The sequence below is a fragment of the Oryzias latipes genome, chromosome 3 (assembly GCF_002234675.1).
Source record: "Oryzias latipes chromosome 3, ASM223467v1".
Taxonomy (NCBI): domain Eukaryota; kingdom Metazoa; phylum Chordata; class Actinopteri; order Beloniformes; family Adrianichthyidae; genus Oryzias; species Oryzias latipes.
The window spans coordinates 19,506,772-19,534,224 of NC_019861.2; the positions used below are offsets into that span (position 1 = coordinate 19,506,772).

At 39.6% G+C, this 27,453-nt stretch overlaps 1 protein-coding gene across 1 annotated transcript; it reads right to left on the bottom strand.

Moving 5' to 3' along the window:
• LOC101162198 (rhombotin-1) lies at positions 1 to 27,344 on the bottom strand. Its single transcript, XM_004067015.4, has 4 exons — positions 26,546 to 27,344; positions 13,166 to 13,379; positions 2,488 to 2,613; positions 1 to 532 (listed from the first exon to the last, which is right to left on the bottom strand). Exons 1-4 carry the CDS (start codon positions 26,565 to 26,567, stop codon positions 427 to 429), a joined length of 468 nt encoding a protein of 155 aa, XP_004067063.1. The 5' UTR covers positions 26,568 to 27,344; the 3' UTR covers positions 1 to 426.
• Between the last annotated feature and the right edge of the window lie 109 nt (positions 27,345 to 27,453).

The following is a 27,453-nucleotide window of genomic DNA, read 5'->3' on the forward strand; positions in this document are numbered from 1 at the left end:
TGAACATTTAAGAATCTTTAATTCACACTAGTAATAAAATTGCATTACATTTCATAAAATAAATGTTCCGGTTTATATATACAGAGAAAACAGACTGTACATACCCTCCAGTGAACCATTTCTTCAAGAAAAGGAAAAACAAACCTGAACAAATTTCACAAAACATACAAGCAATACAGTGCTCAGCTAAGCAGGCACAACTGTACATCAAAATTTGTAACTGCTCAATGTTGGGGGCAAAGGGATGACGGGGGCGTGGGAGGGGCAAAAAGTTGAACATTTACAATACAGTCCTTAAGGACTGATAAAGGTGTCTTAAAAAGTATTGCAGGCAAGCAGACGGACGCTTGTCTTTTTCTAAGTGCAGCAGAACATCCATCTGGCGTGTAAGGTGTGAAGCCGACTGTTGCTGCATGAAGGTTCCAACTATTGAACCTGCGTCTCAAAGCTGCCGTTCAGTTGGCCTTCTTCATAGTCCATTTGACACAAAATCATGTTGTTTTTTAGGAAAAACTTGTCCCCCACGCAAAACCTGTTGGTAAACAAAACAAGAAGCCATCCTCATTAGACACAAAACTACTGGAATTAATTAAAAATGGTGTTCGTGTGTGTGTGTGTGTTTGGCAGTAAGAGCAGCAGATGATGATTCTGTTTGACAGTACAGAGATGTTTCACATCACACAGACCACAGAATCACAGATTCAAAGCCCGTTTTCATGGTCATCATGAATGGGTGACCTCAAATAAAACTATTTCAAATGACTTCAAATAAAAAAAAAACGTCCTATTTGAAAGCAAACAGACACGACCATTGGCATCCAATGAAAGGCAGGTCAACTCTCTTTTTGGCTTGGTAATACGCTAAGGCGCCGCAGGAGTCTCACAGGAAATGGTTAGCTTTTTTACACACCAGTTTAGCTCGAGTGCTCAAAACCATTTTTTCCCCTCTCAAACTCTAAGTCAACTGAAGAGGGAAAATAACCCACAGCAGCCTGGCACCCCCTTTTTATACTCTGCTGTTTGTGTGACACAGTGGACACAGCTCCATAATGTGACTTACGGAGAGGGAAGATAAGAGCATGGCTGAAAACAGCTTGCCTCAGTAATATGCCAAGCTTATAACACATTAAAAACAAACCCAAAAAGCTGGTAACAGCCACAGCCATGGCAATGCTCTGCCAGATGAGCCCCGGCTGCATGTCTGCCAGCTGAGAAGAGAGACAGGGGTCATAATTCCCTTACAGCAGGTGTTCACTATGGTAACTGAATCTAGACTGCACAAGGTTAATGGGCTTATGCTGTGTGAAGGAAGAGGGTCACAGCACCCCTGACAAGCATGCAAAGGATGCTCCGCTTTGAGACCAGGACCATTACCTACAAAATATTAGGAGTCAAAAGCAAAATTCGGATATGTCATATTCTATAGATGTCACACCATTGGCTTTGTGTTCTCTGTGGGATTTATATTAGATACTGCCCCTTTGGTAAAACTGTACTATAGCTGTGAAGTTCTTTTTTTGTCCTTTTGTTAAGCAAGACATATGTTTGGAAGTTCAATCCAACTTTGAACTTCATTCCTGCCTCATATAAATTAATTTAAAGACTCACTCTAATGAAAGAGTGGGTTTTTGGTGTTTTTAACTTGTTCTTCTAGCATTTATCTCATGATGGAGGTCATATATACAGATTATTAAGCTTAAAACTGCATGTCAGAGTATTTCTTTATTCAAATCGTTGTAAATCAGGAGCAAATGAAAAAAATCTGTCGGAAAAAGCTTTTAGGAGGGACACAAGTGTTACAGTTGGCAGGCCACACTCTCTCTGACTAGCTTCATGTACGTCATTGTTTCCTTGTCCGAGTTGGCATCTGACTCATAACTGTACGGCTGGAAAGCTCCAACATGGCCCCCTTATTTTTGTTGCAGTGCTAATGTTAGATTGGGGTTGTATGGTGCTGTAAGCTAGTGGGAGAGAGTGTAAACAAGGGGATGATGGGAAATGAGGGCAGATTTACGCTGCCAATATAGTCCCTCGCAGAACTTTAGAGCCAAAGTATTGATGGATGCCTGCTGCTCTGCAGAAACTACTGTATATCCTAGAAAACTACAGTTTAAAAAAATGTTTTTGGCTGAAAATATTTAAAAGACCACTGGGAATGCTTTTACAATAGATCATCGATGATCAGAGAGGAACTTTAAATGTATTTCTTTTGGGTGTCACCACATGTGTTATTGCAAAATCTAAAACCTTAGTTTTAGCTGAAAGAATGAAATCCAGTTACAATTTTGCTCATTTACTTGTATAAATTGGCTTAAGGGCAATACCAGCTTTAAGTCCCAACATTACGTTGGTAATTATTTGTTTGCCCTTTAATGTTAACTATACCTTTATCAAATAAAAAAAAAAAAAAAAATCCTACAGATCTGGTATAGAAGCTACTAGCCATTTCTTTTCTTTTTATTGTTGATTTAAGCGACCCATTCTTACCTCTGGTTACAAAGCTGACAGGCAAAACAGTCCAAATGGTAAACATTATCTCTGGCTCTCATCACCATTTCAAAGGCTGGGATCAATTTACTGCACGCTGCACAGTTCCCTGTTGTACCAAAGAGCCTGCAAGGCAGAAAGGAAAAAGAAGTCAGAGATCAACCCACCTCTTTTTACTTGTTTTGTAATAAAAGAACGAGCCGGTGTGGCACAGCAGCAGCGACAGGGATGCTAAAAACATGTATGCATGTTAAGGAACGTCAAAAACAAAATTTACAACTTGACTAGTATTTTTAAAAAGTTATTTTAATTTAAAAAAAATGTAGTTTTTTGCTTCACGCAATCATCAGAAATACATACAAAACACGCACAAATTGAGACCAAAAAAAGCCAGTTAAAATTTCACACACATCTGTAATGTGACTTTAATAGTGTAATAATTTTTTTGGCATCAAGAATTTTTAATTTCGCTGTTGCCAACAATGAAAAATGTTAAAAAAAAATTTAGTTTTCACTCTGAGTTACAATTTATTGGTGCAAAAACAAAAATACAACAGGATTGTAAGGGAGGAGGCAAGCGAGGCAAGTGTTAAAGGTCAAAATGCAAAAAGAAAGATGGGATAGAGCTTTTCTCTCCCCAAAGCAGAGCAAATTCACAATTCTTTTCCCAGCCAGATTTACATTCTCATTGTTTAAGCTTCTGTCTGTGTTTAATTTGGAGATTTGGGATCACAGATAGATTTATATATTCTGCAGCAGGAGAAGGATCGCTTCACAGCTTTGCATGAGGCGATAAGGCAACTGCAGATTGTCATTCCAGCAGTATGTTAAACACTTTTCGCCAAACTTGTGTGGCTTTGACAGGAGAGCCGGAGTGTTGATATTCTGCCTCGTTTGTGCTTGTCCCATTCAGCTCCCTTCACCTTGTTAAAGGAAACGTCTATCCAACAGCTCTGCTTCTAATTAGGGGCCACTGCCCCATAGTTGCAGTAGAGACAGAAACAGAGAAAGCTTGTTATGTTTCATGAGAGGGATTCACAGGGTGTTAAACTGAGACATTGTTACAACTTGTTACTGAATCAGTAAAAGAAAGGAAGAAAGAAAAAGAAAAGCTGTGTTCTCATACATTTGGCATCTGCCACCCCAAGAAGACTCAGTTATGCAGGGAATGTGTTTTTTTTTCCCCTTATGAACCCAACAGCTTTTGCTTTTACCAAATGTCTTATTTTATCAGATAACTGCACCAATTATCTTGCTACAAAGCTGACCTTCATTTCATCGTTTTCCACCATTCATCCCCAAATGTGTGAATTCTTAAATTGTCCTTTTGATTTTATAACTCTTGATTTACAATAAACAACTTTGTGTGGCACTAAATGTAACCTGCTGCTCTGGATTATCTGAGCTGTATACTGGACATAAAAGCATTTTTCTTTCTAACTGAAATTATCCCAGACAACCTCATAAATGAGCAAACAAATGTACAAACTCAACTATCTGCTGTCCTGCATTTTTTTTCTTTAGTACAGAAAGTAACCATTATTTAATTTGGAAGTTAGACCATTAACACCGGAACCCACAATATATCTAATTTAAATAAAAAAAAAAAAAAACTTTCAGGTCGTAACATGGGAATCTAACGATCTAATTATGACATGCATGAAAAATTTCTTGACCTAATATTTAATGAGACACTGATGCTCTTTTAATGGGAATTTACTGGAGCCAGAGATGTCGGGGTGTTTTTCCAACAGAGCAGTTGACCCATCTCAGGATTAATCCTTTCTGATTTGACTGCCAAAGCACTGGCTGCAGGCCAGCAGAGAGTTGGTGCAACAGTGGTGCCAAAGAACTAGTTGCATGGGGAGGGGGTCTAGAAGTGATGGAGACCAACCAGAACTAAATTTGTAAGGACCACATTGTAGCCTGAAGAGTATCATTCCAGATAGAACTTTCAGCATTATGTGAGTTATTTATACACACTGCCATGTGACTTATTTTTCTTTACAGATCAATTTCAGTATTTCTGAATAGAATTGAGTGTCTAAATCATAGGCTACCAGCATATTCAGGATTTTTGTTTAAAATGATGAAATAGAACAGCGATACAGGTAGATCATCTGTATTTACATATTTTAACACTTAGCAGAAATCAGAAATACAGACCTGATGTTGATTAACCGTAACTTTAAAGACCCACTCCAATGAAAATTGTGTTTTTGGTGTGTCTAACATGTTCTTGTGGCATTTTTTTGATGATGGAGGACATATATAAAGAAAACTAAGATTAAATTTGTGTTTCTGAGTATTACTTCATTTAAATTGTTATAAATCAGGAGCAGATGAAAAAATGCCACAAGAAAAAGCTTGTAGTAGTGACGTAGATGCTACAATCGGCGGGCTACAAGCTTCATTCTGATGCATTACAGACAAATGGATCCATGCATGTCTTTGTCTTCCTTGTCTGAGCTGGTATCTGGCTCAGAACTTCACAGCTGGATAGCTCCAATGATGCTCGCCATTTGTGTCGCACTGCTAATGTTAGATTGGGGTTGTGAGGGGCTGTAAACTAATAGGAAAGGGTGGGCTTACTTCACGCCAACAGTCCCCCCCCACAACTCGAACGCGAATTTCTCATAAACTACTGCTACTGTGTAGAAACTGTCCTACAACAGTTTTTTGATTTTGCCTTCACAAAACATAATCATAATGATGAAAACACCACTGGGAACACTTTTGCAATAGATCAAGAGATGATTGGTGTGGGACTTTAGGTAAAGGAATGACTCAACAGCCCAACAATGGTCTAATTTGCACTTTGCTTGCTGACAAGTGATATGTTATTTTTCTTATAATAAAATTTAATTTTTATATAAGGCATCTACTAAATGTCAAAACATTCTTCAAGTAATTGTTTTGTGACTATGATTATGTAGAAGTAGTGTAATCTGCATAAAAACATGAAAATTAGCTAAAAGGTTTACTGTGGACACATGCCTTTAAAAACGGAAATGGCTTAATGAGAGCAGACGTGGATAATTCCAGGTTGCATTTAGTCATCATCACTTACTAGTGTTTGTAGTTCACATACTTTTTTTTTACAATAACTTAATAAATCGTAAAAATGATCAGATTCCCCAAAATATTGCACCTTAATACAAACCTAACCCTTTGTTTACAGGAATCAGATAAAACACAAATTGGCATAAAACGTAAAAATGAGCAAAAAATAAAAATCCTTGTTGGTATATCTGCAATGGAAAAAAATAAATATATATTGGGCATTAGACATCTTTAAAGGAAAGGTCAAACTATCAACAAAAAAATCAAATATCCCGCAAACTGATTATTTTCTATGCATCAAAATCTTTTTTTTTTTTATTAGTGACAGAGCTGCATCATGACTAGTTGGTTCATACCAAGAAACTCTGCCATATTTCACCAAATCTTGGCTGACAGGAGTCCCATGTAATAAAGTCCTTTTTTCTCCCTCTCATAAAAAAAGAGTCTATTAAGGAACTGAACCAACATTTGTCACCTACATAGACTGGTATTCACACTCCTATAAAAGCTACTAAGATTATCGTAAGCTGTCATTGTAGCCTGTCTCTATCATTTGAGGCTGGGCTGCAGACATAGTGCTTAACTGATGCATACAGGTTGGAAAAAATGACTGTTGAGAAAAGTCCAGTTATAGCTGCTGACTCTAAGTTCTACCTTCCAGTAAAGCAATGTGTCAAATCACTGCAAAGGTGTCACTGTACCTCGTCCATATTTGAAAACTGGGTTCGCGTTTTTTTAAATACTGCATTTTATAAATGGTAAAAAAAAAACTCCATAAAGGGCTCAGAGTCTGAAAATAGAAAAAAGGGGTAAATGTTGCACCAAAAATTCAAATGCTTACGTTTGCAAAAAAAAAAAATAACTGCAAATATTCATGCCCTTGGACCACAAAGTTACATTTAAGGCAAAAGTACAACATTTGAATGTATCTTTTTTTGTGTGTGTGAGCAAGTCCTGCTCAATCACCTACAAATCAAGCAGCAGCCCACTTCTTTCCTGCAAACATGATTGCCTTATCATCTATGTGATTTACAATCACAGAAAGAGATTTGGCGCAAAGAAGTTGGAAGAGAAGGAAAAGGCCATGGACATGGCAATGTCCCATTCACACAGTTCCCCAGCCAAGCCTTGAAGCGTCTGGGTTTTAATGGCAAACTAACATATGGCTTAATTAAGCTCTATGTGTTAGGAGAAGATTACAGCGTGAAGGACTCACTAAAACACAGTAGACTTTTTTTTCCCCCTTTGCATGAAGTTATTAGTTATTAGGTGAAGAGACCCTCTGCATACCGTGTAAAAATCAGGTGAGAGCCCACACTAATAAAAAACAGAGACAAATGGAAATTGGTAGATGGTTTTGTTCATTTGAGCTTTTAGATGAGTAGGACATATATATATATAAATATATAAATTCCTGGATAATTGATAAAAAGTCATCATAGACAACTTCAAATCTTCATTAACACCCAGTACATTTGGGATGTCTGAGGTTTAACTTAAGGTCAGATTGTATTTCCTGTTTACATGCTTTTCTCTCAATCAGATTATCCACCTGTGTGATTTGTCTCATTTTCCAGCTATGCTGATGACATACTGATATACTTTCCTTCGATAAACTGTGACCTTAGACTCACTGCTGTGATGACAGCCTTTCTCATGGATAGGAGCTGTTGAGCGGCTCATAAAGCTCAAAATCTGAACAATGGAAAAGGTTATTCACCAAATTCTCAAAGCACTTGCATGACAGCCAGACATTTAAGCATTTCCTTCTTTTCAAATCCCACATAGTGAGTGTGGTCTTGTTTTATTTAACTTAAAAGTTCTCTGAATTGCCATATTTTCCGCACTTAACATACCCCCCCCCTTTTTGTTTAAATGACATTGCACCTTATTATCCAGAGCACTTTATAAATTGATTAATTCTGGTTGTGTGTACTGATGTTGAAGCGATTTGGAGAGGCACACGTCGCTCTGATAATAAAATGTTAGTACGTTTTTTTTTTTACAAGTTGCAAACAATGTTTTTTTTTTTGTAGAAATGCTATTGCAGCTAACGTAGCAATATCAGACACACAGTAACAGTAACGTTTGTTTTAGTGGTTTCAGTCTGTTGTTTTTTGCGTGTTGCAAACAAGGGGTTACAGGTATTGTGTGACTAAGCTAATGTGTAGCATGTCTCAAATGAGTTCTGGAGTTACTGTGAACGCAGGTGATAAAGGCTACGTTCACACTGCAGGGCTTAATGCTCAATTCGGATTTTTTGAAAAAATCGGATTTGTTTGCTATACCGTTCACATTTCCAAGTAAATCCGAACTTTTGTGATCTCCAGTGTGACCGTGACACGACCCAAACGAGACCCGCATGCGCAGAAGCCAGAAGAATACTCAACGGTGAACGACGTCACTTGTTGTTTGCGGAGCAAACGTTAACAATGGATGTCAACAACAGTTTTGTCAAAAGCGGAGCTCTTTTTGTAATATTACATTTATTTTCACGAAGGAGCAGCACAATTACAATCTTCTCATTTTAAGAAGGCAATGGAGTCGGGAGTCCCTCAGAATAAATGCTATGGACTCTTTATTAACCCGTTCTGGAGAATCTAAGGATCAGAACAGGGAGGAGGAGGAGGATCGCCTCGGGTCCCCCGCGCTTCTGAGCACGGTCGGAAAGGGGAGAAAGAAAAAAAAGTCATCGCGTGAAAGGTTCAACACCACGCTCTGCCATTTAGCTGGAAATTTTTTCAAAAACCGCCCAGTTGCGATAAGAGCCCTGGAGTTTGGCCTGAAAAGAGCAATCACCCCAAATAATAATCCATTCAGTGACCTCCCTTCCCTTCCACTGACGGGTCTCAGCAGCATCGTCCACCATGGTTGATGTTTACGTTCTCGTTCCAGCCTACTTCAACGCAAAATGATGACGTTTGTTATGTCGATGACGTACGGTTCGGAATCAAGTCGCCTGGCCGGTCAGACGGCGGTCGCAATTGAAAAGATCGGCTACGTTTCGGAATCAGGCCGGCAAACCCACGGGCCTGGGTCGCATTTGAAAAGAGCGGATCTGTGTCGTTCAGACTGTCATGAAAAGATCGGAATTGGGCCGCTTAGGGGCAAAAAATTCGGAATTGGGTCGTTTCAGCCTGCAGTGTGAACGTAGCCAAAGTCTGACTAACTGATCTCTGGCTCTTTTATCTCACTTAACGCGCGCCTTACATACAACATGAGTTCAAAAATAGACCATTTATTGACGATGGTTGATATCCTTTTAATCCAGTGCGCCGTATAGTGCAGAAAATAATGTATCTCACCAAAAGCCATCTAGAGCGAGTCATCAACACATTTCTCTGTTTTAGAAAACTGTAGCTCAATTTTCCTCTCGAATCCGCTACAAGTCTGCAACTAGCTGGAAGTGCAGCACCTTGTCTCCTCACTGGTTAACAGATGACACCGGTATTAACACAGGTTTCCTCCCATAGGCTACCTGGATTGTGTATGTTCAGTCTGTTAGTTTACTTTTAGATGTTTTTTTTTTGCTATTTATTTAAGTACGTAAGTAAATAGTTTAAAAAATATTTATAAAAAGTTCTGTCTGTCATAAAAGCAATGTTGGCTCAACGGCTTAAGTGTTTGCTGGATCCTTTCTTGCTTTAGTTTGAATGTTTCTCCCATGTGTATGTGGCTTTTCTCTGTAATGTACAGTATAGCCCTTTGATGGGCTGGTCAACTGTTCAGAATGAACCTTGTCTTCTTCCTGAATGTTCCTGGAAAAGACTCCAGTAGACCTCAGTAACCATAAAAAAGGATGAGGAGTGTAAAGAAGATGAATATATAATTCAGTCTGAAACAGCAGCCGTAGCAGAGGAGGTGGAAAAGGCTGATTAGTTAGGTTGCGGTTTAGCTCCGGGCTTTGAAAGTCTTCAGAAAGCATATCTTTAAAACTTCCACATGTGAGCTACCAACTTTATAAAGTAAATGCATTACAGTATATTCTGGTTTTAATGTTTTTCTGAAAGGATTAAAATAAATTTAATTTTAGCTGTAACCTGTTTCTGTCACGATGGAGTGGAGATAGTTTTTTTTAGCATATACAAAACTTTGATAGATCATAAAAGGTGATTTTGTTTTTAAATTCATAAAATAGTTGTTTATATGTTACAAATCTTTGCAATTTAAGTTTTTTCTACATGTACGCACTAAGCAAAACTGTATCTTAAAATAACACACAAAAACAGCTACTTTAAAATACAAGAAACAAAGTAATAAAACAAGAGAAGAGCATAAAACATTGTGAAACAGTTCTGTGTCAGGTATTTATAAATGCTACATATGAGTGTGTTATGGCTCTAAAATATGGCTTTTAAAAATCAGTTACTTTTTTTTTAAACCGTCATTTCTATTTTAAATAAGATATTTTGAAAGACATGAATAGATTAATTTCGGTAGAATCCCCACATATTGTTCTGACGTATGAGGTGCATTGTGGGAGAGCAGTGGCTCATGCACTTCAATTTCCCTGGTCATTTGGATTAAATAAACCAATATTCTCCAAAAGAAAGTAGAAAATTATCAACACATTCTTATTTAAAAAAAAAAAGAAATTCCAAACTGTGACTTAATGAATTTAATTGTATTGTCCACAGCTGTTTGCAACATTTCCCTGCTCCAGTTTGTAAAACATTGATGAAGTGTACGTTGAAAAGTTGAAGTTGACTCATGAGCACAATCGTTCCAATTTTAAGATTAAAAACAGCAAATATTTATAAAATATTTAGTTTAATGTTGGAATAAGACATATAATATATGAACACAGCATGCATCCTGATGTAACCCACGCCTCCTTTTTTTTTGTTTTATTCCACACAGCAGAACAACAGCACTCATTAAAAGACTTCTTATTTAGGAGATAAAAAAGTATCTGCGAGAGCATGAGTGGGATGTTGCAGGAAGACGGACAGCAGCAGTATAAAGAAGCTCTCCCTCCCTTGTTATTGAGTTATTACAATGGGTCTTCAGAGAAAAAGAGGGCCTTCTTTAAGTTCTTTCAACGTGCTGCTTTGCTAACTTCAAACCTTCAAAGCTCCTGCAGTCTATCATCTGTCTGTATACTGTTTCCCCTAAATTGGGCTGTAGCTCTTCGAGGTAATTTTTTTTTACCTGCTCTCTAAGTTCTTCTCAGCTTGCGCAGGCCTTTTCAGATTTTATAAGAGGGAAAGCTGTTAATGCATGCGTTGCAGGGTCTGACCTTTCCTGACAGTTGTGTCATTTTCGTAAGTGTTCGTCTTTTCTTTCTCTGTTCTGCCCCCATCCCCAAAAACAGAAACTTTTGGGTTTTTTATTTCTAAAAAGGGTACAAAGAGGTCTGACATGAAAATTGGTGGTATCTGTGCGGTGCCACCCTCCTCCACCTGCGACTTCATCGGTTTGTGGGAAACTTAGACTGTTCATTATCTTCAACACGATTTCCTCTTGCAGCTAATTATAGCTCGTTTTGATAAGTGGAAGTCAATTCCAGTATGTCCTTTCTACTATATGAAATGGAAGATTAAATTATATCAGTCTTCGAGTCCTGCTGATCACACATTGGGCATATTGGCCAAAGACATAAAAGCCTAATTAATTTGTTATTCCCTTCTCTGATGGAAGAAAGTGTTTAAGTGCCTAAATAATGGCAAAAAGAGGCTGTTATAAAAAAAAAGAAAAGTGGAGTATGCTTATGAAGGGAGAAAGAGGACAATAGAGGAGGTGTGTAGAGGCATTTCTTTTGTGTTTCTTGAAAAGGAAAACTCAGACATGTGTAAGTGCATTCAGGTTGTTAATACCACTGAAGGACAGTCACAGATGGAGCTCCTATAATAATTAATGTGAGCATGGCAGACTTCCAAATCCTGGGAGATAACCCCAGTGTGTTTGATCCACTGCTTTTATTTAATGAAGTGCTGGTGGCTAATTTTGTGGAGCCATTTAACTTCAATACAGGATATTACATGTGAAGGTGGACTTACGTTCCGAAAAGGAGAAAAGAATCTGGGGGGGGGGGGGGGGGGGGGGGCACTGGAGACGTACGGATGCTGCATCACCCACTTTAGATTACTCTGGTCTCTTAAACAGCCTGTTCTTGAGATGCAAGGCAACAGCTTTAATTTGTTCCGTAATAGAATTCATCTCAAGCATCTCCAACTTTAAGTGTTCTGCTTTTCTCCCAGGCTGAGGACCAGGGTGTGGGATAAATTTCTCTCTATAATCTAGGGAATGCAGAAAACCTTCCTCCTCTTTCTTCTTTTCTTTTTTTTTTTTTTTTTTTTGGGAGGCGGGATGTAGCTCTCGATTTCCTGTCGTTATCCTTTCTACAGAACTTATCATCTCAAGAAAGCTTTTCCTCGTCCTTTTCCTGTGTTGGCTGCACACTTGCCGCCTCTGGGCTGGGGTGGCTGTCCCTCCAGCTGATGCCTTTTATCCATTGAAAGTCCAATCTTCATCATTTCTGCACTCTCTTGGTTATTTCCCCATTAAAAATTACCTCATCTGCACCATCTGCCCCTTCTATGGGAAACATCAGGTCTTAGTGGACCTTTCACTGCATCTTAAAAGCATTAAATGTGGGTGGGGACTGATGGATGGTAATGGCCTATCTAAACGGAGCGTCCCTGAGCACCTCTCAAGTGGGCTACAAGCTTCTGCTGGGTCAGAGAAAGACCTGAGAGGAAAACGAGGTGTCACTGTGAGCAAAGGAAGAAGCAGGAGGAAAACACAAGGTGGACCTCATCTTGGTGCGCACGGACAAGGGTTCACGAATTATAAAAGTGATCTGAAGAGAACAGAAAGCTGAGAGACATGTGGACAGAAGGGAAGTAGGAAAAAGGGGGAGGACAATGCAGAGAAGGAGCTTTTGAGGGGAGGGTGTAAAGGGGGGTGTGTGGGTATAGGGCACCGGCATCCCTCAGTCAGCCCCTGGGGGATTCCCTCTCAGATAAATGGTAGGGAATGTGACCTAACGCCCAGGAAATGGTCATGTTTAATTTAACAAGCAGATGGCGGGGGCATCTGAAGAAGGAACGAGGGGGGTGGGGGGGGGGGGGGGGGGGATAGGGAAGCAACAAGCCTGCCTGGAGAATTCTCACAGCCTGCAGCTCTGCGACAACTGACAGCTTTCATGACTGAGGTCCTTCATGTTCATGTAAACACAGAGATGGGCATGAAAGAGATGTATCAACAACGACAAAAAGAGACTCATTTAATGTGATGCCATGAGTGAATAACTAATTAGTGAACTGTTTAAATGAGCCAGATAACTAATTAGTTTTTCACAGTCAAAAGGAAGTTTCAAAATAAATGTTTGGCAAACACTTATATCTATTTTTTTTATTCTATTTTGAAAGCGGTAAAAAAAAGGGCATAAAAATGTGCATTATAAGTATTGTTAACAGCTAACTAATTCAAGTTATAACTAATAGTGTGTAACAAGAAATAAAAAAATCAAACTGCCATTGTTTTTCTTTGTTAAAACGCATGAACCTTTGTGTATTTTTGGCTGTGGTGACATTGAAACTAGGAAGAAGCTCTTGGAATAGAGAGACTTTTGTATTTCTTGAAAGTGAGGAAAAAAAGCGCCGGTTCTTGCCTTAGGTAGTCTCTACGACAGAGGATGAGGTTGGCTTTCGTGTACAGGGTGGAGCCCACCTCCCCCAGACGGCAATCGCAGCAGGCACATTTGAGACAGTCCTCATGCCAGTATTTGTCGAGGGCCTTGAGCAGGTAGCGGTCTTTAATCTTGCGATTGCAGCCAGCGCAACCCTTCTGTTTCCCTTTGGGCTGGACGGAGAGCATCGGCACACCTGTAGTGATAAGGAGACAAACAGCCGTGCGTGATTTACGGCCTGGGAACACGAGTGACTTTTCATGTTCTCTGCTTGATAAGTCGCTCGCTTCTCCAGGCATCTTTGCCTGGCCTTGGACATGTCCACGGCACACCGGCTCGCTGTTTCATATGCATTAGAGAAAACAGTCTTCCGTGTAGATAGGCATGCAGGTCACATTGGACTACAGAGTCTGGATTCGCCTGATCCAATGGAAACGCACAAAGTGACACCGGTAGAGAAGCAACAGGGTCGTTTCTGCTGGATTTCTGACAACAACAAAAAAAAACACACAATATGCATTTAACTTAGTGCTGTATTTACAGCAAGCTGTGCAGTATGTTACTTACCTACCATTTCATCAAAGCCCATTTGGCTGAACTGTCCACAGCTGTAAAAGCTCCTCTTGGGCTTTGTTTGGTATGGATTAACATTAACCTTTTAAAAAGCCTCTGACCACAAAAACATTGCTACCAGACCCCAGTGAGATATGTTATGGCCTAAGTGCTCTTTAGCATACACTCACTCTGTGTGTTTCAAACAGCAATGTGCACACAAACACAGGAGCTCGTGCAAACACACACTCAGAGCGTTTCCTCCTTTTACACTTATCTGTACTCATGTGTCTGCGACCAACAAGCCTAAGTTACCAAACTCACAAATTGCCCTGCTGTCACGCAGGTCCCCTTTAAGTGCGCCTTTTAGCCTCCTAAAGGACAAATAAAGTCCATTTAATAACTGCACTAAACACTAATAGTCTATGTGTGCTTGACATTTGTGTTTGGACTAAAAGCCCCCCTCAGGCCACTGCTGGTATAGAGGCAGGGGCGCATAGCTCCCCTCTGTAGCACTAACAGGTCTGCCACAGCTGAAAGCACAGGACAACAGCTCTTAAGACACTCTCTCACACACTGAGCTATTGATCCATCTAAAAGAACACACAGTGGACGCCACTTGCCACTCTACTTTCCAAACGCATTTTTCCCTCCTTTTTAAGGGAAAAGAGGCATTCTTCATGGCGTGGGACTAGTCCAACATTCTGAATGTCTGCAGTGCTGTAAAAAAACCTTTTTAAAACACTGTAAATGTTACTTATTATTTTGTACAGACCAAATAAAAGTTTTATTTTGTATTTATTTAATTTTATTTGAGCCCAGTGTTAAGGGCACTGTGTAGTCAGAAATGATTTGGCTTTGCTAGACAAGTAAACACAACCTCAGCTGGCATCACTTTATTCTTTCTGCGTTTTTTTTTTCAGACTATCAAACTTGCTTTCCTTCACAAAACCTCACCCCATATTCAGTTGTTTGGAACAGAAAATCCTCCCCTCCTCTATCTTCCTGTCTCTTTCACACACAAATAAAAGAACTCACGAGGTGGCTTATCGGGTCCAGATTTGCTCAGCAAATTTTGGCCATCAATAACACTATAAGTGTAACATAATTAGCATGTCCCCTTAAAAAGAAAAGAAAAAAAAGAGGCGTGTGAAACAGGAGAGCTTGTTAGTCAAATTTATGGCTCTGGTATATATGTCAGTAAGTACTCCAGTGGTGTTGAGCCATCTTATTTCTTTATCAGAGGTAGAAGGGAGAGGCTAATTGGTCCAGTGCCGGTGATGGGAGCCATCAATTAGTGCTCCGCCAGCCCTCAAGCTCCCACATCTCCCTCCTTCCACCAAACAGACCCCTTGAAGCTGCCGCATTAGGATCACAAAACCTGCTATAAATACCAATGTTCAGTGTAAATGAAGCTAAAAAGCTTCAAATTCAAGCCACAGTGGATAAGGGTGGACTCTTCTACCTGTATTTCACGGCTTGTTAGGGGAGCTCTCTGCAGGTACGCCAACAGCGCTCGTCTGACAGGCTTCTACAGAACTAAAAACAGTCTTAATGAGGAGAGAGCCTTTGTGTACGTGCATGGGTGCGTGCGTGTGCTTCAGCATGTGCAAAAAGGAAAAGAAAGCAGCAATTCCCTCAAGGATGACAAAAAAAAATTTAAGTTGACTTTTATGACACCTAATTAGTTATTCTACTCAAAATCTTTGCTTTAAATAAGAGAACTAATTACACAAAGAGGTTGTTCCTCCACCTCATGAGAATGACTTCTAATTGGTTGAGACCAGCACCCCTGCACACACTCCTTAAACACATCATGTGTGCTTTACACCAAATTTGAAAAGGAAAAAAGCTTAACCTATCCTAGAGCTGCTATATGCTGCTCACAGCCAACACTTGAAGCCTTGCACGACACCATTAAAGTGACAGTCGTTTGTGTCTAATACGACCCGGGCTCTGTGTTTTGCAGTTTGTCTGACATCCGTTTCTACGAGCAGGAAGCACTGGTCCCTCACTCCAACATTTAGATCTGTTCCTTTGCTGGAACACCTAATATCTGAGGAGCGATTTACAAAATGCCTCTTTCTTGAGATCCTTGCAAGGGGGTAAAAAAGTGGGTTTCGACCTTCTATCAAAGCAAATACAAAAATAAAAAAAGCTGTTTTGATGTTACTGCAACAAGCAATAGGCCAAAGCCAACAAAGAGCTGCGACATACAGGAAGTGATTGTAAGGTAAACGTCTTTTCAATTCCCTCAATGCTACAAGACATTTTCTAGCACCTGTCACCACTCGAGGCACAGAACCTCCATGTTTTGCCACCTCCCAGAAAGAAAAGCGGCATTATGAAAGGAAGAAGCCGACTAGGAGGCAACCACCACTTAATCCATTCCATTTAACAGATACAAGTGCCACTGACCTTCCAATGTCATTTGATGTCTCCAAAAGCATGCCTTTTCCCATCACATTTAGCCCACAAAATGGAGAGACAGCACTTGCCCTGCCAAATATCCTTCCCGAGAGGAATTTAATTTGCCATTAGCACTGTGTGTAAAGCCCTGTCATATCTGCCTTTCTTTGAGATTCTATCTTTTAAGAATATGTAGTCAGTTTTACTGAGCCCAAGAACTAGCCTGTCAGAGCATGTGTTTTCATTATAGATAGCATCCAGTTTCTCTCACCACATTTATTCTTTACTTTATTCTCTCTTTAAATATTAAAAAAATACTATATATATATATATACACACACACACATCAGGTTTGATGTTTAATTATTTTATCCAGAATAAGCATTTGCCATATTCAGGGGCTCTAAAATGCTAATAATTTTGATACAAAGTAAAATACATCAAAACTGCTATATATAGAAACATAACACTGCAATAATTCAATTACTGGGAGTATTTAAAAACCAATAAAAAATAAGGCTTAGTGGGCACAAAACTTTAAAGCTTTTTTTTAACAGTAAAGTCGGACTTTGCTGCTCTCACTGGGTTTGAGTCTGTAACAAACTGGACCAAATGGCTCTTTTAGCATTAAAGGTTGCAGACCCCTGGACTGAAAACACATTGTTTAGGTTTAAAGATGTGGGGCATCCTTATTTTATCCACAAAATTCTTGCATGTTCACAATGAAGCAGAGGTACAAAAGTACTCACAGAGATGTTTTTTTGGCCCTTTTTAGACTGTCCATAAGCTGACGGTACATAAACATGTGTTTGCAGTCTGTTGTTATTTTCCTCAAAAAAGATACTAGAAACAACATAGTACACATATAAAGCCATGTGATTTGCAAAAAAATTAGAGAAATGGATCATTTTCCAATGAATCTTCTTTGCAGAGCTGAACAGATTTTTTAAAATATAATTTTAAATAACATGCTAACAAGCTACAGCAACTGAAATCTCTCTGTATGTCTTATGCTTATATTCTGGAAAAATAAGGTTGAAAAGTTGGAATCAGCAAACTCCAATGACAGTCACAGCACTGTTTGAAAATGTGAATTTGTTTATTTATTGATTGTTAAAATCCCAAATTAAACACCACTGGGAATTACTAAATAAAACTGAAAAATCTTACTAATGTGGAGTTTTTTAGAATGTAAGAATTCTGAATGACAACAGGAATAGGACTGCAACATTGCTGAATATTTAAACATGGTGGGAACATTTCAGTTTTTACTGCAGTTGTACAAACTTTTTCAGAATATTATCTAATTCAGATCAAGCTCTTAACTTAAATTCAGAGTGAGTGGTAACATAGTCAAAGCTCAAATTCCAATCTGCTCCTTCTGAAAGAGGTGTGACTTATTAGCTCAGTGCTGCAGTCATTCTGGTTCCTTGTTAAGCCATGGGCCACCATTAGCTGGCCTGCACTTCCTGTGCAAGCTAAAGGATGACTGTGTATTGATTAAACATCACCTGCTGCTGTCATAATCCCAATCATCCGAATCATCACACCCTCGCAAAACTGACATTTTTCTGCTTATAGTCTGAAGTCCTTCTGCAGCGATAAATGTTATTCAATGCAATCTTCAACTGATGATGTAGTCTTAGAAGAAATAGTTTCATCTGTTCTATTTATTGTACTAAATTCTGTAGGCAAATTTATAGGATCTGTCAACGCGCGCAAGGACTCCCAGTGGAACTCTCGTAGGCACTCAGCCTTTAATGGTAGAGCGAACAGTTACATCTGCTTCCATGTTTTTCTTAATGCCTTTTGATCAATTAAAAGCCCTGACGCCATGGTGTGATGCTGACTTTCCTGGTTCACGGTGGGGGGCGGGGGGGTTGGCGGGTGAAGGATCCTGATGAGAATCACTCAGCTATTATGATACCAGGCTGGGGGGGAGGCGGTGCGTTCAGGGAGGTGTGAGTCGACCCTGGGTGGGCGACTCTCTGCAGGGCCTCTTATAATTTTAGCTCCCAGCTGCACTAAATAAGAAGTCATCATGCTGAATCGACAGTGTGAACGAGCCGCCTAATAACACAATGCAACTTTAAATAATTGCATTTAGCTTTTAAAGCACTTGTTATCATCACTTATTAAGCATCTATTAATTCAAACAAACATCAGTTTGACTGTAGATTCGCTTTAATTACCAAACTACTAAACCCAAACCTTTAAAAGCCAAATATGTCAAACAATTGTATTTAAAGGAATAGATTTGCAGGGAAGGTTCTGTTTAACGCTTTCACAGAGTCTCATTAGTTTACAGCCTTGAGGCACCAATTTCTCCAGGTCTTTTGTGTTTGAGCCTCCACTGTAAATGCTGTGGCCATGGAAATCCCAAATAAAAATTGTCCTGGGGCCAAGGACTCCTCCGCTAAGGTTAATAGAGATCTGATGCAGATGTCTTGCTATTGTGCCGAGAAATTGGCTCCTTCCATGCCGCTTCCATCATCCCAGCAATTGAACTCAGACTCGATTTTCTGTCGCCAAGACTAAAAGGAAAAAAAAACAAAAAAACAAGACATCTGGTAATAATATCAGCTGTAATACACATGTCAGCTGCAAGCAGCCAGATGTGCGAATTGTGAATGATAAACAAAGACCACTGATTCATGGCCCTGTTATAAGAGCAAAAAAAAGAAAAAAGATATGCATGATCACACACACACACTCACAAAGAGACACGTGCATAAACTCTTCTCAAATTGGGCAGTCTCTCTCAAAAGCCAAAAGTCAATATTACATTTCAAGCTGACTGTGTTTTCCCTTTTATAATTTACTATAAAAGCCTTCTTTATTACTGTACTGCATGCTACTTTTCCAGATGGCAATGTTTGAATGCTGGGGTCTGTGAGGTGATTTCTGGGGCTGCATGCCTGCTATGATTATGACATAATTAACACCCACAGTAAGTGGGGAGAGCAGACAGGACCGGTGCAGGGACTGTTCATTAACAAGATGCACTCCCTCAAACTTTGCAGCTTGGTATGGCTAATAAGCCCCGCTGAAACTGAGCCCAGCCGTCCCTTGCATTGACCCTGGCACTGGCCGGGATAAGGGAGGGTTTTGTCTTCTGGAATAATTGCTCTTTTCACATGTTACAAGTGTCCTGACCCCCATGGTCGGCAGCCACTTTTCCTACCATAATTACTCCTGATCCGCTCCAAATGAGTCAGCCGCATTAGGGCTGCAATAACACTGGCCCGGCTTCAAGCGCGGCATGGGGAGTCTCAGCAGAGCAGCCTGGAACAGGACTGCCTTTTCTCTCAGCCCGCGGTCATTTCCATCACGTCAGAGGTGCATTTCTTACACTTGAAGTCAGCACGAAGGCCCTGGGTTCTTTTCTGAGGCGCACAGAAGGCATTGTTAGCTCCTGGTGCTCCCCACTCACTGTAGTTTGGCTGAATACTCTATTCCAATTAACAGAAAACTTCATTAGGGTGTTTTTTTTTCCACACTTTGCAGCCCCCTATTATTTTTAATTTATTCACATGGGGTTAATTAAAAGAAATGCATCACAGACATGCAACAGCCTTCTAATTAAATTCATTGCTCTTGTTTTTTTCAAGATATGGAACTGGCAGAGATTCCTTAAAATTATTAGTATTTTTTTTACATAAGACTACTTGTTCCAGCACTTGGTTGCTCAGTAAAAGGTCGAGACTGCATCTTTGCAAGGTAAGCTGTCGAAAACAGATACTGAGTTAAAAGAAAATTAGAGTAATTGAATAAGATTGAACGAGAGGAGGACAGGCGGCACTAAACATTTGGGAGACTGTCTTTTGGGTTTACTATGAAACCATGAAAACAAGTGGCGACAAAGTATTTCCATTTAAGATGCCGTTCTTTTTTTTAAAGCCATCTAATTCAAGTGAAAAATATTAAGTTAAAGCATCTTAAGTTCTCCCAATATATATAAAAAAGCGTATAATTTATTCCGATTTTTCGAGTGGAAGATTTAGTCAAAGAGGCACTTGTCTGTCACGTCACGATTCTTATCAAAATAAATCAATTAATAAATAATAATAAAAAGGTCCATTAGACCTGTCGTGGTCACTTTCTGCCACCCAGAACAAAATGCATCAATATTTTTTCTTTTTTCTTTTTTAAGTTGGCATTAAAAATGCATTTGGACGGGAATAAATGCAGTCCTCTAAAGTTTGTGTCGCTCACAAGGTCAGGAAGTGATGTTAAAATCTTTCCCACTCCCCAGCAATTACTGCGCACTTATTATTTGAAAGGATATTCCAGGAGACAGGTGTGCCATTCAGGGTTCCTCTGCGTGTTGGAAATGGATGGGAAGGAGGAACACCCATACTGGGCTGCACTGTGTGAGGTTCTTTAATCTTGAATAATGCAAATTCCCCACGGGGGGCAGTTATTTGGCAGCATGGGCCTCTAATGTCATTCAAGTACCCACTCCCACACCTGATGGGGTAAGTAATGAGGGTGGTCGCACAATTAGAGTGGAGGCCTTTATGAAAATTGGCTGTGATGTCATGCGGCAGGGTAAGCTCGGACGTGTCCGACCAAACAATCCTCCGGAGAGAAATACCATTTAATATGCCATTATGAATACAGCTGTAATGAATTCACCTTAACACTATATATAACCTCGTATGAAGATTGACTGGGCTTTATTTCCTCAAGGACTAATTCTTGTTATTGGCAAAAACCAAATGGCAGTTTAGCCAAAGACAGCAGCTTGAATGAAATGAAATTGTGCTTTAAGTTCACAGGAGATGCCATTTGCATCCAAATCTGTAGCAACAAATATCACACTTAAACACTGATTAAATCATCAACTTCCATAACCAAAAAATCTAATCTAGCTGCCCCAGAGGGGCAAAGAACAACTTTCTTTAATCACAGGATTTAATTAGCTACTTAAGATTTTATAAACTAAAGGTCATCCAATAAGAGGACATCTTATTTATGAGAAAGCACTCTGGGCTTTATTTGTATTTTTCATTTTTTTACCAACGAGACAAATGTAATATATTAGACATTTGAAACCCTTGTTATCCTTCCTTAAAGACCCACTCTGATGAAAATAGCGTTTTTTGTGCGTTTTTCCCATGTTGTTGTGGCATTTTTCTAATGATGGAGGACATATGTAAAAAAAATTAAGCTTCGAACTGGATTTCTGAGTATGTATTATTCAAACCATGGTGAATCAGTAGCAGGCGAAAAAATGCGGTTGGAAAAAGAATGTACTTGTAACGTAGAAAATACAATGTTTGGGCTACAAGCCTCCTGCTCTTCATTTACTTGAAGACGACTATATCCATGTACGTCTTTGTTTTCTCCATCTGAGCTGGACAAAAGTGTATGGCTGGATACCTCTGCAGTTGCTCGCCATTTTTGTTGCACCAGTAATGTTAGGTTGGGGGTGGGAGGATCCTGTCCACAACTCAGACGTGAATTTCTAATGAATTAATGTTGCTCAGCAAAGACAACGTCCTAAAAAAATCCCATATTTTTACAATTTTAGCTTAAAGCGGCACAATCATTATTGAAAGACCGGTTGTACAATAGATCAAAAGCTGATCGGAGGGGGATTTTAGTTCCTGATTAAAAAAAAAAAAAACTTGTCCAAATACCAAAAACTAAATTTGTCATTTTTTTAAGTTTTCTTTTGATACAAGACAACAAAGACTGCTGGATTTCAACATACATGTAGTTTTTCTTGTGTTCAACAATATTTTTACCAAACTCTGCAGGTAACAGTAAAAGTCCAATAAAACGTCAGTGCTGTCTGCGATTAAGTAAAAATGATCAAGGTGCGGTTTTAGTCAAAGTTACATTTTTGACATCACTAGAATATTGAGCCCTGGAGTACAACTTTAGCAAAAGGATGTGTAGCTTCTTGTGAGACAGTTCTGGCCTCAGCAGCAATCTCTGGAGGCTGAGCTGCCCCCTACATCCACAAGAGCAGCGATCAGGCAAACAATATCATTCAACAGCAAACGACAACAAATCAAAAACTCCTCAAATGCATAATAGGGCTCTCAAAAAATTAAAGGAAAATGAGCTTTTGAAAAAAAATTGAGATAGAAACATGGACTCAGGGATTTGAACAAAAAGCCACGCTCCAGTCAACACTTAAAGAATTTTTATTTTTACTAGATTTCTGTTCTATCTGTGCACATGTTCATGCTGATAACATTCTCAGCTCTAAAATGATCTACTCCAACTTTAAGAAGACAGAAGTAACCCACAGATTCTCAACTTTCATCAATTAGATATCACTATAATAAAATATATATATTAAGTCTCCAAATTGCCTTTTGGAATAATTACATCATTACAAGTTGGTTATGTAATCACCAGCTTCCACTTATGAACAATTTCCACAGCTTTGGCGCATGCGCTTCTCTTTAAAGAGAAGCGTTTGACTTCATCTTGATCTCATAATACAAATTTCAATCACTGTCTCCTTACATACCAGAATTCTTCCTGTGTTTGGCATTTCCTCCACTTTTTACCACGACCTCTAACTTGTAGACCAAAAACAAGAATTATTTTCTAATCCAAATTTAAGGACAAGTCGATTTTTATAGAAATATTCCCTAAAGGATTCATTTCTACAGATTATCAGTGGCTAAATTTAGTAATAAGTAGTGAACTGTCAGATACTGAAACTTCCCAGGTGATGAAAGAAGATCTGCAGGAGTTAACAATTTATTGTAAGTGCCATATCTACTGAAGTCAGTTAGTTTGTTGGGTTTTCAGTCTCGCTTTTTTTTTCTGCGGCTGTCCAGAGAGAGCATCAAGGTAACTAAATTCAGTTTAATCTACAGTCAGAACATACATAGAGTAACCAGTGGGTGAAAAAAACAAGAGAAAAGACTTTTAAAAACTGTTAGGAAGTAAATGTTATTATTTTAACAGAGATTTTTAAATGCATCGTTAATTTTGCTGCAACAACAACTTATGGGTACGTTTTGAGTTAGTTGGCTAAAAGGCTCATTGCTAAATATTTGTATTGGATAAATATAAAAAATTATACTTATTTTTGGTTGTAAAAACTCTCAGTTCATCACAAGCTGTCTTGAATCTCTCTTTTATTCTCAACCAAAAGTTCCAAAGTAAATATTTCCTTCAAGTTATTTTTTTATGGATCCATAAAAGACTTTAAAATGTTGAAGGTGAGGTTTTGAAGTGCAGAAAAGCAGTGATTGTGGGGTGCTACAGTGGGGGATCTTCTGCTCCCTGTGCTGCCTGCTGTGGACGCACTTCTTGTTGCAGGAATGTGTATAACACGGTGAGGATGTGGCCTCTAGCAGTAATAAAAGGGATGCTCTTACAGCTGAAGAGTGCATAATTGAGTTTGTGCGCCGCACTGATGAGTGCAGCCATTTACATGGAAGGCAGGTGGGCGCGCTCGCCAACACGCGCCGCTTAAATCTCAATTCAGTCCCTTTGAATTCCACTTAGATGGTGGAAATGATACACATCTCCCACACTCATGAATGTGAAACGATCAGGGCTGATAAGAATCTAGAGGTTTAGTGGCGACAGGAATTTTCCTCTAGTGTGAATTCTCCATTTGGGAGATTTTAGACTCAGATTAGAAGAAATCAAACACTCAGGACTCATGCTGAGATGTGTGAAGGTTGCACATATAACCATCTCCCAGACAAACTCTGTTTACAGAAGTGAGGTGGCAGAGCAGGTGCCTCTAAAGCTTAATGACTTCTTTTTTTTTACAAAGTCCTGACTTCAGAGAAATCCTACATGGAAATGTGTTTGTAATATTGTTCAAGGCCTAGAGCATAAAAGCCAGATGTAATTTCAATATTTGAAATGGGAAAGTTTAATTTTGAGGTAGGAGCAAACCAATAAGATGAGGGAAATGGCAAGAGAGCAAATTGCATTCTTTTGTAAAAGTGAAAAGACTTAAGGTACATATAAAAAATAATATCCAACTGGAAATTAGAAATCAACCCTCAGAAACCAAATAACAGAAAAGAAATATTACTGTCCATTTTCTAAATCAATATAAGATTGCTACAAGACAGTATTACCATGGTAACACTGGTAAAGAATGAAGCAGTTCTTATTATTTCAAAATAAAAATTGCTGCCTGAAGCCCAAGTTTTATTACAGCAGCTGACAGATCGGCAGTCTGTGTTCATCTGGAGCACTGCTTTTCAATCACATGCCTTATGAATGTACAAACTTTACTGGACAGGGCGATAATGGGGTCTTCAATGCAGGAGCAAACGGGGCCAGGAATTTAGCAGGAGTTTGTTTTTTGTTTTTGTTTTTATAGAGAAAACAGGATTTCTCTTCATGTTCATCAAAAAATATGCCTTTAGCATGAAATCACTTTCTTTCCCTGCTGTAAAAAAGAGAAAAGGGCTGAGTTGATTTCCCCCCCCCCCTTTTTCCCAAATTAGCCACAAATTGGAAGCTGGTGAAGTAAAATGTTGACGCAGAAAATTTGAATACATGTTCATTAATAACTATAACTTGCATTTTTGGTTGTTTTACAAGCAGAAATGTAGTGGATTCACTTTATGAACCTAATTATTCACAAAAAAGTGACTAGCTAAGGTGTCTGCCGTTTTCCAACAGCTGCACAAAACAAACACCCCATCCTTTAGGCGAGGTATGAAGATTAAAACTGTCTGTTTCAAATGTTATGTTTTCTCAAAGGAGCCATGATAAGGTGTCACAGATTTGTCTCCTGTAATGGCTTCTGCAGCGCACGCTGTTGCAGGCTTCTGAAAGTCAGACTTCAAATAGTCTGCCTAACAGACAGCAGCGCTGTTTTCTTGCTTCCATCCTATTTAAACACAACAGATGATCTGCCTCTGAGAGGGTCACAACATTAACACTTAAGGTACTCATGCAAACCCACACAGGCATAATCAATCTGGAAATAAAATAGACCCCAAAACACCAACCAAACCTCTCTCGCTGCATGCACACATCACTTTGTGCGGGCACTTAGAGGATACATTAGACAAGAGGGTTGAATTGACAAGCCTATAACTTTAGAGCCAATAAACGTTAAGAGGCACAGCAGCGTAAGAGACCAGAGCCAACCTGGCCAAAACGCTGGAGCTGCGGGTTGGACCCAGCAAATAAAGGGTGAAGCTTTTAGGCAATGAGCAGCAGGTGATCTCAGCTTTTCTGCAAGTCCTAATGCTCCTAAAAGCCTCTCTCCCTGGTTCTGTAATTGGGCATCAGTAGTTAATGTAGTATTGACTGCATTACATGCTCCTGTGCATCCTTTCCCACTAATGCCATTTGCATCACCTTGTACATTTACCATATTGCTTAGCCAATAACTGTTAAAAGCAATCTGAATCATGAATCATATGGGAGAACTTTTAGAAAGACACACATCCAAAGGAAGAAATCTACAGTTGAGTTCATTTGAGTGGATTAGCGGCTGGAGCCAGACAGCCTCATTTATGTGTGTCTGTCACAAATTTGTTTTTATTGGTTTTTAGACATGACATGTAAGTGGAAAGATGTGGCACTAGATCAAATGAAATATCCATTTTTCTGTCATACATAATGGCTTTTAAAAACTCATTTTTTGGATGGAGAAGACCTGAACAAACATAATTTTACCCAAAAACTTAGGACGATCCATAAATACTATCCATGTGAATGTCAGCAGGTGGACACTGAAATACTGTGTCCAGACTGAGTACAAAAAGTCAGATCTACTTTCAATAGATCCACTAAAGTCCTTTGTGAAGCTTGACTTAAATATAGGGTAAAATCTGCATGAATCTGTGCTGCACATCCAGCATCAGTTTGATACCAAATGGGGCGTCATTTGAGGCGAGTTTGATTTAAATTAAAATTAATTAGATTGCCTCACCCATTAACCTAAATACATTGAAATAGATAAGAAATGCAAGTAGGCCTATTTTGATGGAAAGTGAGCGAACGCGCGGCGCTATCCATAATTTGCAATCAAGCTAAAAGCACTCTGCTGTCATCTCCCATCCCGCGGTGATGTCAAAAAAGGCTGCCTCGCCAACTTCACAGAAGAGCAGAAAAAAAGAGAAAAGCACTTAGGAGCCACACGCTCCGCAGTCTGTGGAGGAGTGAGTACATCCAAACTCCTGATTACGCATCAAAAACGCACAAATGGTGTCGAAATGAACACATCTCCCTAAGGAAACCGCGTTTTTAGTGGCCGTGGAGGGGGATTTTAGGGGATAACTTCCAGAAGCATCCGCACAACATTCTGTGGAAAAGCCTGATGATGTGTAAAAAGGCTGTGCGTGAAGCGCGAACACAAGGGGTCCGGGGTGACGGGAAACAATGTGGAAAATGTCAGTACTTTTCGGGTTCTTGCTGCCTTGGCTGTTAGAGGATGTTACTCACCCTCTTCCTTGTCCAACACCATCGTCCTGAGGAACGAGGAGTCCTTCCCCGGGCGATCCGTCCTCGGCTCCAGCAGGCTGCTCCGCTCGCTCGCTCCGCTCCTGGAAATGGCTTTGAAACGCGCGGCTGACTAAGGCTACGCCTCGATCAGCGGGAAAAAAAGAAAAAAACCTGGAAAGACGAATTGGCTTCTGAACGTTTCCCCCCTTTCTCCTCCTCCTCCTATCAATAACAATATTTCATACGCGGAATGCGGCGATAAACACGACGAGGAGCCGCTGTCCGGGCTGGAGCGTAACGCGAAGAAATAACGATCGGACCGCGTTGAATGCTCCTCCTGAATTCCATGCGAAGAAATATTTTTTTAAAAATCTGCAAAAAATGAAGAAAAAAACAATTAAAAGCGATGTAAATGTGGAATATCTGTGGAAGAGAGCGCACCGCACGGTGGGATCAGACGCTCAGACTGAACGGCTGAGCTCTCTCCTCCTCCCTGTTAATGTTCTCCCTTTCTCGCTCTCATTTGCTCCCAAACAGCAACTATATTCAAACAAATCCAATTGCAAATCTGACAACTGCTAAAAGCAAACTTGCGCCGCCTCTCTTCCAGTTTGTGTGGCGCGCTCGCCTCTGCTGCTCCTGAATAAATGCGCGCAGTTTCCAGAGAGCCTCGGATTCCCCTGTTAATTAAATCAATTCATTATGCTCAGATCTGATTAGCAGCCCTTCCCCCCTCTTTGAATCAATTATTCAATACACAAACATAATTGCTTGTGCCAGAGGTGTCTAAGTATTAGCTTATTTAACTCCAAGGACACTAATTACCCCTAGGGCAAGGGAACTTTTCTCATTAATTCTGACAAAACACAAAAGCACAGCTAAGGGAGAGTGAGTGCGCGCGCGTCGGG

Excerpts from the sequence above, each read along its gene's own strand:
- LOC101162198 (XM_004067015.4), bottom strand. The coding sequence starts at position 26,567 with ATGGTGTTGGACAAGGAAGAGG. Across the intron at positions 13,380-26,545 it reads GGTGTTGGACAAGGAAGAGG|GTGTGCCGATGCTCTCCGTC; the intron begins GTGAGTAACATC and ends TTATCACTACAG. Across the intron at positions 533-2,487 it reads TGTCAGCTTTGTAACCAGAG|GTTTTGCGTGGGGGACAAGT; the intron begins GTAAGAATGGGT and ends GTTTACCAACAG.